General features: G+C 46.9%; 2 protein-coding genes across 2 annotated transcripts; one reads left to right on the top strand and one right to left on the bottom strand.

Moving 5' to 3' along the window:
• Positions 1 to 200: 200 nt before the first annotated feature.
• LRWD1 (leucine-rich repeats and WD repeat domain containing 1) lies at positions 201 to 10,275 on the top strand. The gene is made up of 15 exons (XM_010189417.1): positions 201 to 306; positions 635 to 869; positions 1,516 to 1,635; positions 1,725 to 1,877; positions 2,620 to 2,769; positions 3,362 to 3,703; positions 4,314 to 4,440; positions 4,685 to 4,794; positions 5,094 to 5,301; positions 6,829 to 6,901; positions 7,001 to 7,141; positions 7,802 to 7,899; positions 8,486 to 8,647; positions 9,266 to 9,390; positions 10,068 to 10,275. The coding sequence occupies exons 1-15, from the start codon at positions 227 to 229 to the stop codon at positions 10,206 to 10,208; spliced, it is 2,265 nt and encodes a 754-aa protein (XP_010187719.1). The 5' UTR covers positions 201 to 226; the 3' UTR covers positions 10,209 to 10,275.
• Positions 10,276 to 10,811: 536 nt separating this feature from the next.
• Positions 10,812 to 12,302, bottom strand: POLR2J (polymerase (RNA) II (DNA directed) polypeptide J, 13.3kDa; the record flags this gene model as incomplete). The annotated part of the gene is made up of 3 exons (XM_010189418.1): positions 10,812 to 10,847; positions 11,006 to 11,180; positions 12,213 to 12,302. Coding segments are annotated over 3 exons (301 nt in total), but the record flags the coding sequence as incomplete, so codon positions are not given.
• Positions 12,303 to 12,428: the final 126 nt, after the last annotated feature.

Here is a 12,428-nt window from a genome sequence, read left to right as displayed (position 1 = left end):
TCTGTCACCTGATGGGTCAGACCCTGCACAGCTGCTGTTCAGACTGCTCTTCAGGCCCAGTGAACTTTATCATGGTATAAAATATTCTCTTGTAACTCCCTCTCCTCCTTTTTCAAGTCAATTGAAAAGACTTCCTCTTATTCCTGTTTGTTTAACCAGGAAGGTTACGAGAAGAGATCCTCCAGCTGACCAGTTAGTGATTCCAGCAGAGGGATAGAGATTAAAAATGTCAAAAATTACTACAGAACTTCTTCTGGAAAGAGCAGTTCCAAGATCTACGAGGCTTCGAAAGATCGAGACGCTGAAGTAAGTGCAGACAGGCCCATGGAAAATTCAAGCTGAATTCAGCCTGGTGATGCTTTTTTTGTCTTTCTTCCCCTAAGCATTTTTACCAGACAAGAGGGCTGGTTACAAAGCACAGAGGAGGAGATGGCATTCCCGGTGCAGGGTCAGTGAGCACTGGTGGGACTGCGTTCACTGGATAGGTTATCAGCCCTTACCACCTCTTGGCACTGTTTGTATCGTACATACGCCGCTACTTGCTGTAAAACTGCTTAAGGCTGAATCTTGATTTCCTGCCCACAAAACGCTTCTGTCTTTGCTGCAGATAGTTCATGTTCTCTTTTGTTTTCAGCCTGTCCAAGCTGCAGTTGAAGGCTGGAGACTTAGACCCGCGTTTGTTTTCCCGTCTGAGGCATCTGCAGAAACTAGATCTCTCCGACAATTTACTGGACAAATTTCCCAACAGTCTAACCCTGCCTGATCTGCGTGTCCTCAACTGCAACAACAACAAACTGGAAGATGTAACTGCTCTGAAACAGTTCCCTCAGCTTGAGGAGCTAACCTACGAGAACAACGTGTACTTGACGGTGAGTTACTCCCATCCTTACAAGCTCAGCGTGGGCTAGAGGGGGTAACAAACAGCAGTTACACCTGGTTCTTGTCTGTTGTTCTTGGGCAGCAAGCGTTAGGGCATCTGAGAAAGCAGCCAGTCTTTTCGTGCCTCTTCACCAGTTTGTGCCACTATTTCCCAATCTGCAGAAATTACTTGCCTGAAACCACTCAGATATTAAATTCTGGGTATTTTGAACTCCTGATTCTCCAGACCAGAGTCTCATCTTAGGTAGCTTCTCAGGCAGGATATCTGATGCTCATGCTTGTGTGAAATATAGTGATGACTGTGCAGAAATGTCCTTTTTAATATATTAGTTTTAATGCCCCTTGTGCTCTGGAAGAGCAGACTTGGTCCTCTGATGAGGGGTTTAAACTTGGTGATCAGTCTTGTTTAGGTTTTCTGACTTCTCCCAAGAGGCTCTCCTCACTGGACAGTTCAAGCATCTGGAACTGTCATTTTAGTCGGAGGTGATACTCAAGTCAGAAATGCTAAGAAGATTTTATGAAATGGCTTTTCCTGACTGTATTCCTCTCATCCTTGCCTATCTTTTAATAAAGGACTAAAGCTAAAGCAAGTACCAGACGTACAGTTTTTATAACTCCGATGTCTTCTCTTTCTAGCTCAACGATGACTATAAAGTAATGTTTCTCTTGCAAAATCTTCGGCTACTCAATGGCAAGGATATAACAAAACTGGCTAATCACGTGCGGCGTGTCAATAGTCGTAAGCTCACCAGCAAGGTAGGATGTGTGCTTTCACAAGTACTTTGTGCTTTTCTGCTCTGGCTTTCTGTAGCATTCTGCTGAATAGACTCAGTCTTTCTGCCTAGGTTACTGCTCACTGGGAAAAATTCTTCCGTGACCAACTCCCTGAGAAATACACAGTGGAGCAGGTGAAGTCCATCAAGAAAAAGTTCCTGAAGTCAGTACAAACCAATGTAGTGTATGGCCCCAGCTCACTCAGCGAATTCACCCGCTGGCGGGTAGGTTACATTGCACTTGCTCTCCTGTTCTGCAGGCAAGGCCTCTGCAGCCTGATTCTGAACAGATCTGATTAAAACACCCTGTGGATTTGGGCTCAGGGTATCAGGGCTCCTTCAGACAGGCGGTATCACATTTTCTGGTTTCCTTCACTGCTTTGTTAGGCAGTTACAGAAGCACTAGGACTAAATGTGCACCAAGTGGCAATGACTGTCATGAAACATTGTTTTTTAATTCATAAGCAATAATGATACGTGTACTAATTAACAAGACTGCCGTATCCTTAGTACTTAATTCTTTGCAAATTACTCTAATGGCAACCTTTAGACTTGATGGAAGCTGTATGAAAGGAGAAAATAATGACAAATCTACGGGGGAAGATACGACTTGGTTTGTAACCTGTTTTAATTGTATGTGCACATGCAGTTGAAGTTTCCTTCTCTCTTTTGCCTCGTTTCATTGCTGTGCTGCTGTTTTTGCAAATGCATACCCTGGATACCCATGACAAAGTGAAGTTCTTGGGTCACGTAATGCCAGCAGAGGACTTGGCCTGTCAGGCTGTCAGCTGAGGACTCCTCCATCGCTTCTGAAATTCGTGTAGAATAGTGGAAGCAGATCTTAAAAACTCAGCAAAGCAGCTCTTGTCATTACACATCAGAGTCTGACTACTGATGCTTTTTCTGTTTGGTTTTTTTCTGGTGGTTCCTTTTTTTTAAACAACATATCCACATATTTGCTCCTAAGGTGAAAATGATTGCAGAAGAGTTTCTGGCATACTCGCTGGGTCTGGAGTTAAACACAGATTCTGAACCAGAGGAGAAGATGGATGAGGATGAGGAAGAAAGTACAGAAAGCACAGCAAGCCCCAGGGAAGCTGCAGAGGATGCGGGTCAGGTAGGTGATTTTTCCAGTTACATTAGCAATGTCCTTTGTAGTTCTCACAAATTCAGCAGCACTTGTCAGTTTACATTTATGACCCTTGCTAACTGTAGGGCAGTCTCAGGCTCCAGCCTGTATTCAGCTGCTGAGGCTTGTTCTTTATAGCCAGATTGAGAGCCTCCGGTCTCATAGGAGACTCAAAAGATTTCATGAGTGTAGTCCTGCTGACTCCCCCTCCCCTTTGAGGAAGGGATATTTTAACGAGAACGGGGCTAATGCATGGCCAGGCTGTGATGATGCTTCCCTTGTTTGAAATGGCTGCAGACTGGACCCCCTCAGTCCATGGGCCAGATTTGGTTTTCCACATTGTATGTAAATTGCAAATAACTGGGACAAGGGAAGGGAGATGAAAATGAGATTAGCTGTGATTTTTCATTAGCCTCTGCCACTAGGAACTCTGCAAGTCTGGTCTGTCTGATTCTTGGAACCCAGTCTGTAACTGGGAGGGTACTTGCCTTTGAATAATTGGTATCTCTGACTTACAAATCATCTGCACATTTTGGGGAAGCCAGCAACCTTCTGGAGAAACTGACAGCATGCCTTGTAGGTCACGGTAACGCCCAGCAAGAGGAAAAGGAACAGTTCCAAACCAGGCTCTGGAAACAAGAGGTCCAAGGCTCAGGCAAACACCAAGGAGAAGGCCGTAGTTAATACCAGAAAGTCCAGTCATGTGCAGGATGACCCAGCTCCTGATAAACCAAGAACGTCAAACCAGCCAGCCAAAGAAACAACCCCTGAGCAGGGAGCTGAAGAGACCCATAAGAACGGAGAGCAGTTTCCCAGGGAGCAAAGCAACAGAAGATCCAGCCAGCTGACAGGGGAGCAGAAAAGCCAGGAGGAAGACAACGGAGTCGTTAGTTTGACCCCGGTGAAGAACTCCAAGGGCAAGGTACATGCATCGGCCCCCTTGGGACTGGCTTTCGGCCTCTTGGTTTAGTGGGAGGAGCCACATTCAGATTTCATCAGAGCTCTACACAGCTTGGAGCTCATAATTGGCCAGATATATTGTGAGTTATGCTTTTTTTTGTTGTTTTAAATCTCTCAGAGGCATCAGGGAAGGCCCCTCCCTGGAGACAGTGAATCCCCTGCAGGGGATGGATGGACCAGCGCTCTGAGGCGGTGCACTGAAAGCCTGTTCTTAGAAATGGGACTGGCATGACTTGTTCTCAGGTCAAACTGATGGCTGCATGGGGAAAGGTGTTTCCCCCTCAGCTCACACCAGTGGGGTTCTAAAGGGTTTTTCGCATTTCTCTGCACCAGGAAATGGGGGTCACTGCTGGGGTCTGCTGGGCATGTCTTTCTAAACAGTTGCCTGCTTGTTGAGGAGTCTTGAGCATTGGTGGCACCTCGGTCTCTCCTGTTCTCTGGAGCACAGAAGGGCTGAAAAATACTTCTGTTTAACTCTGACTGCTGTGTTCAGTAGAGGGTTCTGTCAAGGCAATCACAGGCAAACCGCTGTCAGGGGAATGAATTTTCTAAATGTGGATGGTTTATTGTAGGAGGATGTCAGTGCAGAGCCATTGCATTTTCTTCAGTGTCACAGTAAAGGCAACAGCCGTGAGGATTTTAGAACGCAGCTCTGGTCCTGTGTCTTCGAGCCATTGCTAGACTGTGGAGCCAGGAAAGGTGAGCTCTTAAGAGGTTTGCAGGATTCTCAGAACCACCCGGCTCTGGAATCCCAGCGGACTCCATGCGTTAGACCCCTGCTCCTTCAAGCCACTGTCTCTGCTGGCAGGAAGAGACTTGGTTATGTGCTGCCGCTTTGACTCTGAAACAGGAGACTAGGAGAGCACCAGGCAGTGACAAGCTGCAGTCTTCATGTGTTATCCATGAACCTGGCAACTTCTCACCTCTTCTTTTCGTCTTTCAGATCCCATTGTGAGCTCCTCCAGAACCGTGGCAACATGCGGAGGGGAATCTGTCTGTCTGATTGATTGCGAGACAGGGACAGTGCTGAAAAAGTATAAGGTGGCTACAGAGGTAGGTTGCAAGTGGGAAGAGTGAGCATTGAATGGAAATACCTTAATCCATTAGAATTACATGCATGCATACAGATATGTATTACAAAGAGTTCTGAGAGGGTTTCAAGCATTAGCTTGAACACTCTATTTTGCTAGTTTATGTTCTTCTGAGAGTTGTTTTGAGAATGGATGCTACAGCTTGAATAGTTGTGTCATTTCACCTGAATAGCTCTGGTGATGAGTTGTCTTATCTCTGAGCTAACAGCCGGCCTGCTGGCTGTTCTCTTTCATGCTAATCTTGGTTTCTTTCTATCCTAGGAGTTTTTCAGCGTTGCATGGACAACCCTCACAATGGTAATCAGCGACAGTAAGAAAAAATCTCATAATATCTTGGCGGCTGCTGGGAGGAGAGGGATCGTCAAACTGATTCATGTGGCGGCTGACTTCTGCTACGGAGAGATAAAGGCTCATAAAAAGCCCATTGCTACTGTCTGCTTCAGCCCGACTCAAGAAACTCACCTCTTCAGTAAGTCTCTGATTCAGAATCTCTTCAGCTTTAGTACCTAATTTAGAAAAGGCTGGGCCTCATTAACAAAGGGAACTGTCACCAGTGCAAGCAGGTATGGGTCGGGACCACACACGTAAAGCATGGACAGATGTGGAGGGAGTACTGTTAAGTCTCATATGGCAGTAATCGACAGAAGGTATAAAGTGTTTCAGCCACAAAGCCCGAGTTTAGCTGAGGTGCAGCAGCTCCCATTTCTCTCTTGGCAGCTCCTGGGGTAGCTGTCACACCCCTTAGCCACAAACAAGCCCAGTAGTGGCTCCGTTCCTCAGGGATGAGTACAAAGAATGACAGCCAGAGCAGCCTGCTGGGGCCAGGCAGCGAGCAGGCAGCTGGCAGGGTTCTCATCAGGCGTGCCAGAGGGAGTACAGCCTATAATGGGCTGTTGGGTTTCATTTTTTCCAACGAGCAAAACTATGTGCTTAATTGCTTTTGAATAAATGACCTTTTTTTTTTTTTAATTCTGTGCCTCATCAGAAATTTTGATTCAGATCCTGATGTAGAAGAGAGCCTTGCCATAGTAAGGCCCGCACAGGCTGAGGCTTAGGGACTGGTGAGAAGTGAACCATCACATTACAAATTGTAGCTGCATTGTCAGGCCTGTAATGGGAGCTGTTAGAGCCACTCAGACCACACCTGCACCCCATGGCACATTGTTCCTCTTGCCTACAATTACCCACATCCTGGAGTGGTTCGAGTGCTACATGAACCATTACAAGTGCAACTTTTTAAAAACACAAGTATCTATAGTGGATATTTTTCAAGCCAAAGCTCAAGTGCAAAAAAGCAGAAGCCTGGAGGGCTGAGGAGGTTGATAGCACATCCATACGATGGCATGGACAGCAAGGCTCATTATATTGCGTAGAAAAAATTATAGTAATAAAGTGAGAGTGGTGCCCATCTGGGGACTGGACAGTAACCCATTTACTCTGAGGGATGCCATCTGATTAGGATCCAGATCACTCTGAGTAATCTATTAGAATTGTGTCTGCTATCAGCGTATCAGCTTGGTGACTAAGACATTAAGGGTGTTTCACGCTTTATGTCAATGCCTAACGTTCCCAACAGGAGCTGCTGTGGGTGTGAACACAGTAATCGTGGAATAAAGTGGTGTCTGCCTGAGAGTAGAGGTTGGAGCTCATATTTTAGAGTCCACCAGAACCCATTATCAGAAACAGGAGCTCAAAGGGGCGCTAGTTAATGACCTTGTGAAGCCATAACTTAGTAATAGGCACCAAGAAACAAACTTTCTTTTATCTGCTCCTCTTAGAGCACATGATAAGATTGCAAATTACTGCCCATGTGTGTCTGACACTGTGAAGTGGTGGTGAGCCAGGAGCCTCGGTGACTGCTGCTGTGCTTTAATGAGCTCTCTGATGCCACAGGCTTAGAGCGTACAGCCTGTGACACAGGTAGAACTGCCAGCTAGCATGAGAAGAGCCAGATGAGCAGCGATGTCACTACCTGCCTCTCTTCTGTGTCCTGCAGCTGCATCCTATGACAAACGAATTGCACTCTGGGATATTGGGATTCCAGACTCTGACTACAATTTCAAAGCAAGGTAAAGGTTCAAAATCCAGCTGTGGCCGGTCCAGGAGCCAAGAACTATTACATCGCAGCACCACTTAACTGCTTGTTCTCTCTTTTGGTTTCTTTTTAGCCAGCTGCTGGTGCTGGAGGCGCTCTCTATTCCCTTACGGATTGCCCTGGTCCTCACCTGCCCGGATCAGTACCTGCTGGCTGGCTGCGAAGACGGCTGCTTTGCCTGGAACATAAAACTGGATAAGAAACAAAAAAGCAGGTGAGAACCAGAAGCTGGGGGCATGGATTTGCTTTCCATAACAACAAAAGGTAGTGCTAGCAAAGGCTTTTATTTCTAACCGAGGAAGTCCGAGCAAGAAAAGCAGCTTGTCCTACCAAAGTTAACACATACTCTCCTTCCCACAGTGGCAAGAAAAAATTGTAACATAATGATAAGGGAGCATTCAGAGCTCACAGCCCTGGGCTTGTGGTGATGCTCCAGTCTACAAGTGCTGCAGGCTGCTTTGAAGGCAGGCTGACAGGAGAGTAATACAATACCCTAAAACTTCTGGGCATATCACCCTGAAGTGGTGTGAGGGAGTGTAAATTCTTGGCTTGAGCTCCAGTCTCACAGGAAGGCCTACCCTGGTTCTGGTACATGAGGTTACCCAGGAAACGGGCACTGTGGGAGCACAGAAAAGGTACAAGAAAAAGGCAATGAAGTCATGCCTTGCTGCCATCTACTAATCCTGATGCCTGCAAAAACAGATGAAGTAAAACAGCTGTCTCTAATCCAAACAAGGTTCTTATATATTAATAAACCCAGGTGGCCAAAAGCATAAGTTGAAGTGGAAATCTATCTGAGTTCAGCAAGAGGCTCACTAACACACACATGAATTTCCTTCAGGGCTTGACTCATTTCACCCTTGCCCTACTCTAGGCCTTTTGAAGCCGTATTCCAGTTTCCTGGTGAGGATGGAGCCATGACAACATCTCACAGGGTTGACGGTTTGGCTTTTCTGAATGATGATGTCATTGGTGAGTACAAACACAGCAGCCCAGTCCAGCAAAGCAGTCAGGCACCCCAGTGTGTGGCAGGCTGCAGCCAGCACAATGAGCAGAGGGAGTGACTATCTCTTTAGATTTTGGGGGGCTACACAGAACAGAGTTGTCTCCTGGAGTCACTGATCTCTCCCTCAAATGTGGGCTAGAGGTGCCAACCCATGTGAGCCAGGACTGGAAATCAGATAGGTCCATCCCTGTGAGCACACTTGGCTGAGCAACACCAATGAGGAAGGCAAGAGCCCTCCTCTCTGCTCAAGGGCTGGGGACAGCAGTATTGTTTTTGCAGGGGAAAGTGCTTAAAACCGGGGCTGGGTCTTTTTGAACAGCTTATATACTGTTCTGCTGTTCAGGAATACAAACATGGGACTGAAAAATCCCTCTGCAGCCTCCAATTATCCTGAAATAAAGTAAAGAAGGTGGAAACAGTTGCTGCTGGTATCAGGTGCCACATCTTAAAAGCCACCTCCCGGATGGACCACCTTCAGCAGAGGCCAGCCTTTGTCGAGAGGCATCCCACTCCTCGGCAACTAACCCTACCTCTCCCTTCTTTCTCCTGTAGTTTCCAAGAGCTCTAAACCGGGATGCATATACGTGTGGAGCTGGAGTCGGTCCTTTGACACAAAGGGAAGAGGATGCCAGCACACGCTATCTGCAGTTATTCTAGCTGAGCTCGAGTGGTCCACAACGAACATGTCCTACCTGACGCTCAGCACCTGCCCAGGTAAGCCTGCGCCAGTCCCTGTAGCAGAGGTGGCCTTGACTTTGAACCCTGTGCCTGCCCCCCTCGCCCATCGGAGGAACCCACTGTATATAAATAACAGGTAAATGCAGCTGTGCTGTCTGCTGTACCATGGGGAACAGCTCAGACTCACAGCGTGACACCGGCTGTACAGTGCACCACCGTCCTCCTGGTACAGGTGTTCCAAGCACGCAGAGCTGATGCCTTGGCCCTGTAACTTCTCTAGAGCCATTTTAATGCTTCCTGCAGCTGAAGTAAGGGGTAGGAATCCCACACAGAGGGCAGCTGCCTTTTAAGACTGAGGAGGAATAAACAAACCTGATTTGATTGCCACTTCACAAAACCAAAAAAAGGCAGAAGAAATGCCAAAATATTCCTCACTAGGTTTTCTGTACTAGAGCAACATAGCCAATTTATCTTTAAATGAACTTACTTTTTTAGAGTGAGGTAGACTAATAGATTTATGCTGGAAATAAGAGTTTTGCTGAAATATGACATCCTCCCCTGGGATCCTACAGCAGCACTGCCTTGAGCTCTGCTTCACAGGAGTGGACTCCCAGTTCCACAGACATTTTCCAGCTGCTGCTTTTTCTCTCCCAGCAAAAGACTACGTGTTCTGTGGTGACGAGCAGGGAAGCGTGTGGATGTACAACCTCTCAAACCACACCACAGCATGGAGCTCTGCAAAGGGAAAACGCTCAGAGAAGAGGATCCCTCCCACACAGGTAGGGCTCGTCTACGCGTGGGGCTGAGCCGGGCCCCCTCCCTCCCCGCTGCAGTGCTCCCCCATCTCCTGCACAGATTTACACCAGCACACAGCCCATGTTCTCTCTACCCAACACACACAAGCAATTAAAAACCATTATCTCCAGAGCGTGACCAAGGCCATCTTTTACATCTCACACAAACACAACTGTGACAGGAATTAGGAGCTGTAAAGCAAGTGTTTGCTCCGGTGTTGTGCAGCTTGGCAACTTTTTCTCACAGAAGGGCCCCTTAGTAAAAAATTGGTGGTTAAACTGGAGAGCCAGGGTATGCAAGTGTGCAGACACCATTTCCCTGACAGCCCTTGTCTTGAACTACCATTACATATGGCTGTGAGGTGACCTAGTGTCTTATAAACATTTTGGAAGTTACTTTGCCCAAGGCATCAATCCATTCCAGCTGCTTTCACTTCCTCCTTTCTGCTCAAGTGCCTCTGCATTAAACCCCACTCCTTTAGGCGCGGTATCATACGGCTGCACCAGCTCCCTCACCTTTTATTCAGCTTCCCCAGGTGGGTAGGGAAGTGGATTCCACAGAGACCAAATTATCAAGCCAGGCCCTGCAGTAATTAACCACCCTGCACTGCCAGGGACACCACCACCCTTCCTTTCCCACCCAAACTCTGCTCTCCTCACAGATTCTCAAGTGGCCAGAGCTTCGAGCGAACGGGGAGCAGCTGATGGAAGTCCTAATAAACAACGTGGTATCAGACCCTACCTTTACGTACCTTGTTGTTCTAACTAGTGTGAACATAACCGCGATTTGGAAGAAGTCATAGTTCCTTGTACCAGAGTTTCATGCCTGTGCTTTGAAATAGCTGCAGTAGTAGTGACTGTTACCCATGTAACCATCACGTTTTCTAGACCCGCTATCACGTGCAATGGAAAAAAAAAGTTAAGAGTTTGTTAAACTGATCAAGTCACTGTAAACAACCAGTTTCTTTTTCTGTAAGTTTTCACAATTTGTGCATTTGTTTTATAGAAATGACACTTAATAAAACAAAATACAAGTTCAGCTGGCAGTGCCTAGACTTCTTGAAAAGGAAAAGCGGAGACTTCGCCTACTGCTGTCATGTGGAAACACACTCACAATAAACTCCCCAACAGCCCACTACAAATATTGCCCTTAAGGCTCCAGTTAGAAAATAAGAAATAATTTTAATGACGCATCCATCAAATCAAATAAGACATTAATCCTCTTGGCAAACTGCCTGTCTGGTACAAAAAAATACCCAAAAAACCCCAACAAACCTCAACTGATGGCTGCTGCTGTCAAAAACGAAACATAAGTGGGACAAGGAGGTAAATATTTTGTCATGGAGGTTTCAATACAGACACGTCACTCTGCATCACAAGTACAGTCCGCTCCACACGGGGCGATTTTACTCAATTCCTTCTTGTTTGTCTTTAATAGCAACCTGTAAAACGAACACAAACACATACACTAAGTGAAGAACTGTGACTGAGCTGGAAGAGGTCTGCTTAAACTTTCATACCAGCCTTCTCTGAAACTCAAGAACCACCACAACCAACCAGTGGAAGTGTCCACACCTAAAGCACAAAGCAACCCCCTTACCCTGAACCTCTCCTCCAGGAGGGAGAGCTCGCTGATCAGATCCGTGATGGCGTTGGTGAAAGCTTCCTGGGGGCTGTAATCAGGAGTGGTTTGGACGCGGATGATAATTTTGTGTTCCAGCGGGTGTGGGACCTTGTACCCTGCAAACAACACCTGGGGGTCTTTCAGTAACTGCCTGGAATGGAAAAGCGGCAGTGAGCAACCATGCGGTACAAAACCAAATGCTTTTTTATAGTAAATAATTTTAAAACCGTGTTTCTCATGGGCTTTGCCAACATAATTTCCAACTGGGCATTATGAATGTGTCTGTGGAGGCTGCCCCCCTTGCCATGATCTAACCTGGCAAGCAGCTAAAAAAAAAAACCCTGGAGTTTGTTCACTCACCCTCCCCTCTCCCCAGTGGGATGGGGGAGAGAATCGGGAGAGTACAAATAAAACAACTCATCAGTTGAGATAAAGACGGTTTTATAGCTAAAACAAACTAAACTGAAATAACAGTAACACTGATTAATTGTAACGAGAATAGGAACAATGATAATACAGCAATCAACATTAAACTGAGCTCACAAACAGAAGCCACTGGCCGTATGGCAAGGATGTGACAGGAGGGGTGAGCCTCAGGAACCGAGATGGTCACCGTCACAGAGATCGAAGAAGGAGCAAGGGCTTGAAGGGGCCGAAGGAGGAGGAGGAAGGGGTCATACCCTGCAAGCTCTCCAATTTAGAGTGTGATGTTCCTGGGACAGAATACATCTTTATTGGTCAGCTTGGGGCAGACCCAGAGCATCTGTCCTGGGTCACCTCTCCCAGAGAGTCCCAGGCTTTTGCTGCCCCCCTTCTCTTGTGCAGAGAAGGAAAAAAATAAACCAACAACAAAACAACAACAAACTTAAAGAAATGGTGACCACAGGTGCAGGAGAAACCTTGACAAATATAAAAATCTGCCAGTGAGAATGAAAAATAAAAACAAACTTGACAGCTTCATAAGGAGAACAATTCCACCTGGGCCAAAGCTCCAACAGTAACGTGTGTCCATTTACAGGGAAACACTGCTGGGACACTGACGGGGAATTCTACAGCCCTAGCGACTGAGGACCCTCCTCCTTTTTAAAGGCAGAGCTACTTAGTCCTGACAACACCTCTCACAACTTCCTGAGGGGGGAAAAAAGCCCCAAACCCAACTAAATTTGTTACCCTCCACACTCACGACTTGATGATGTTCCCCAGTGTGTGGTCTTCCTTGTTGATGGTGAACAGGCAGGCATTGGGCACCTTCGTGTCCTTGTTGATGGTGATCCTGAGGGGGGAACAGGACATTACTGCATCCATACACCCCTGGGAGGCTGCAGGGGGAGACTCAGGCCTCCCCCCAACTCCCCCCACAGCCCAAGCAGGCACAGAATCCCAGAATATGAGGAGTTGG

This window comes from Mesitornis unicolor, unplaced genomic scaffold, assembly GCF_000695765.1.
Source record: "Mesitornis unicolor isolate BGI_N332 unplaced genomic scaffold, ASM69576v1 Scaffold49747, whole genome shotgun sequence".
Classification (NCBI taxonomy): domain Eukaryota; kingdom Metazoa; phylum Chordata; class Aves; order Mesitornithiformes; family Mesitornithidae; genus Mesitornis; species Mesitornis unicolor.
The sequence above is the reverse complement of the archived record's forward strand: the minus strand, read 5'-3'. Positions and strand labels throughout refer to the sequence as shown.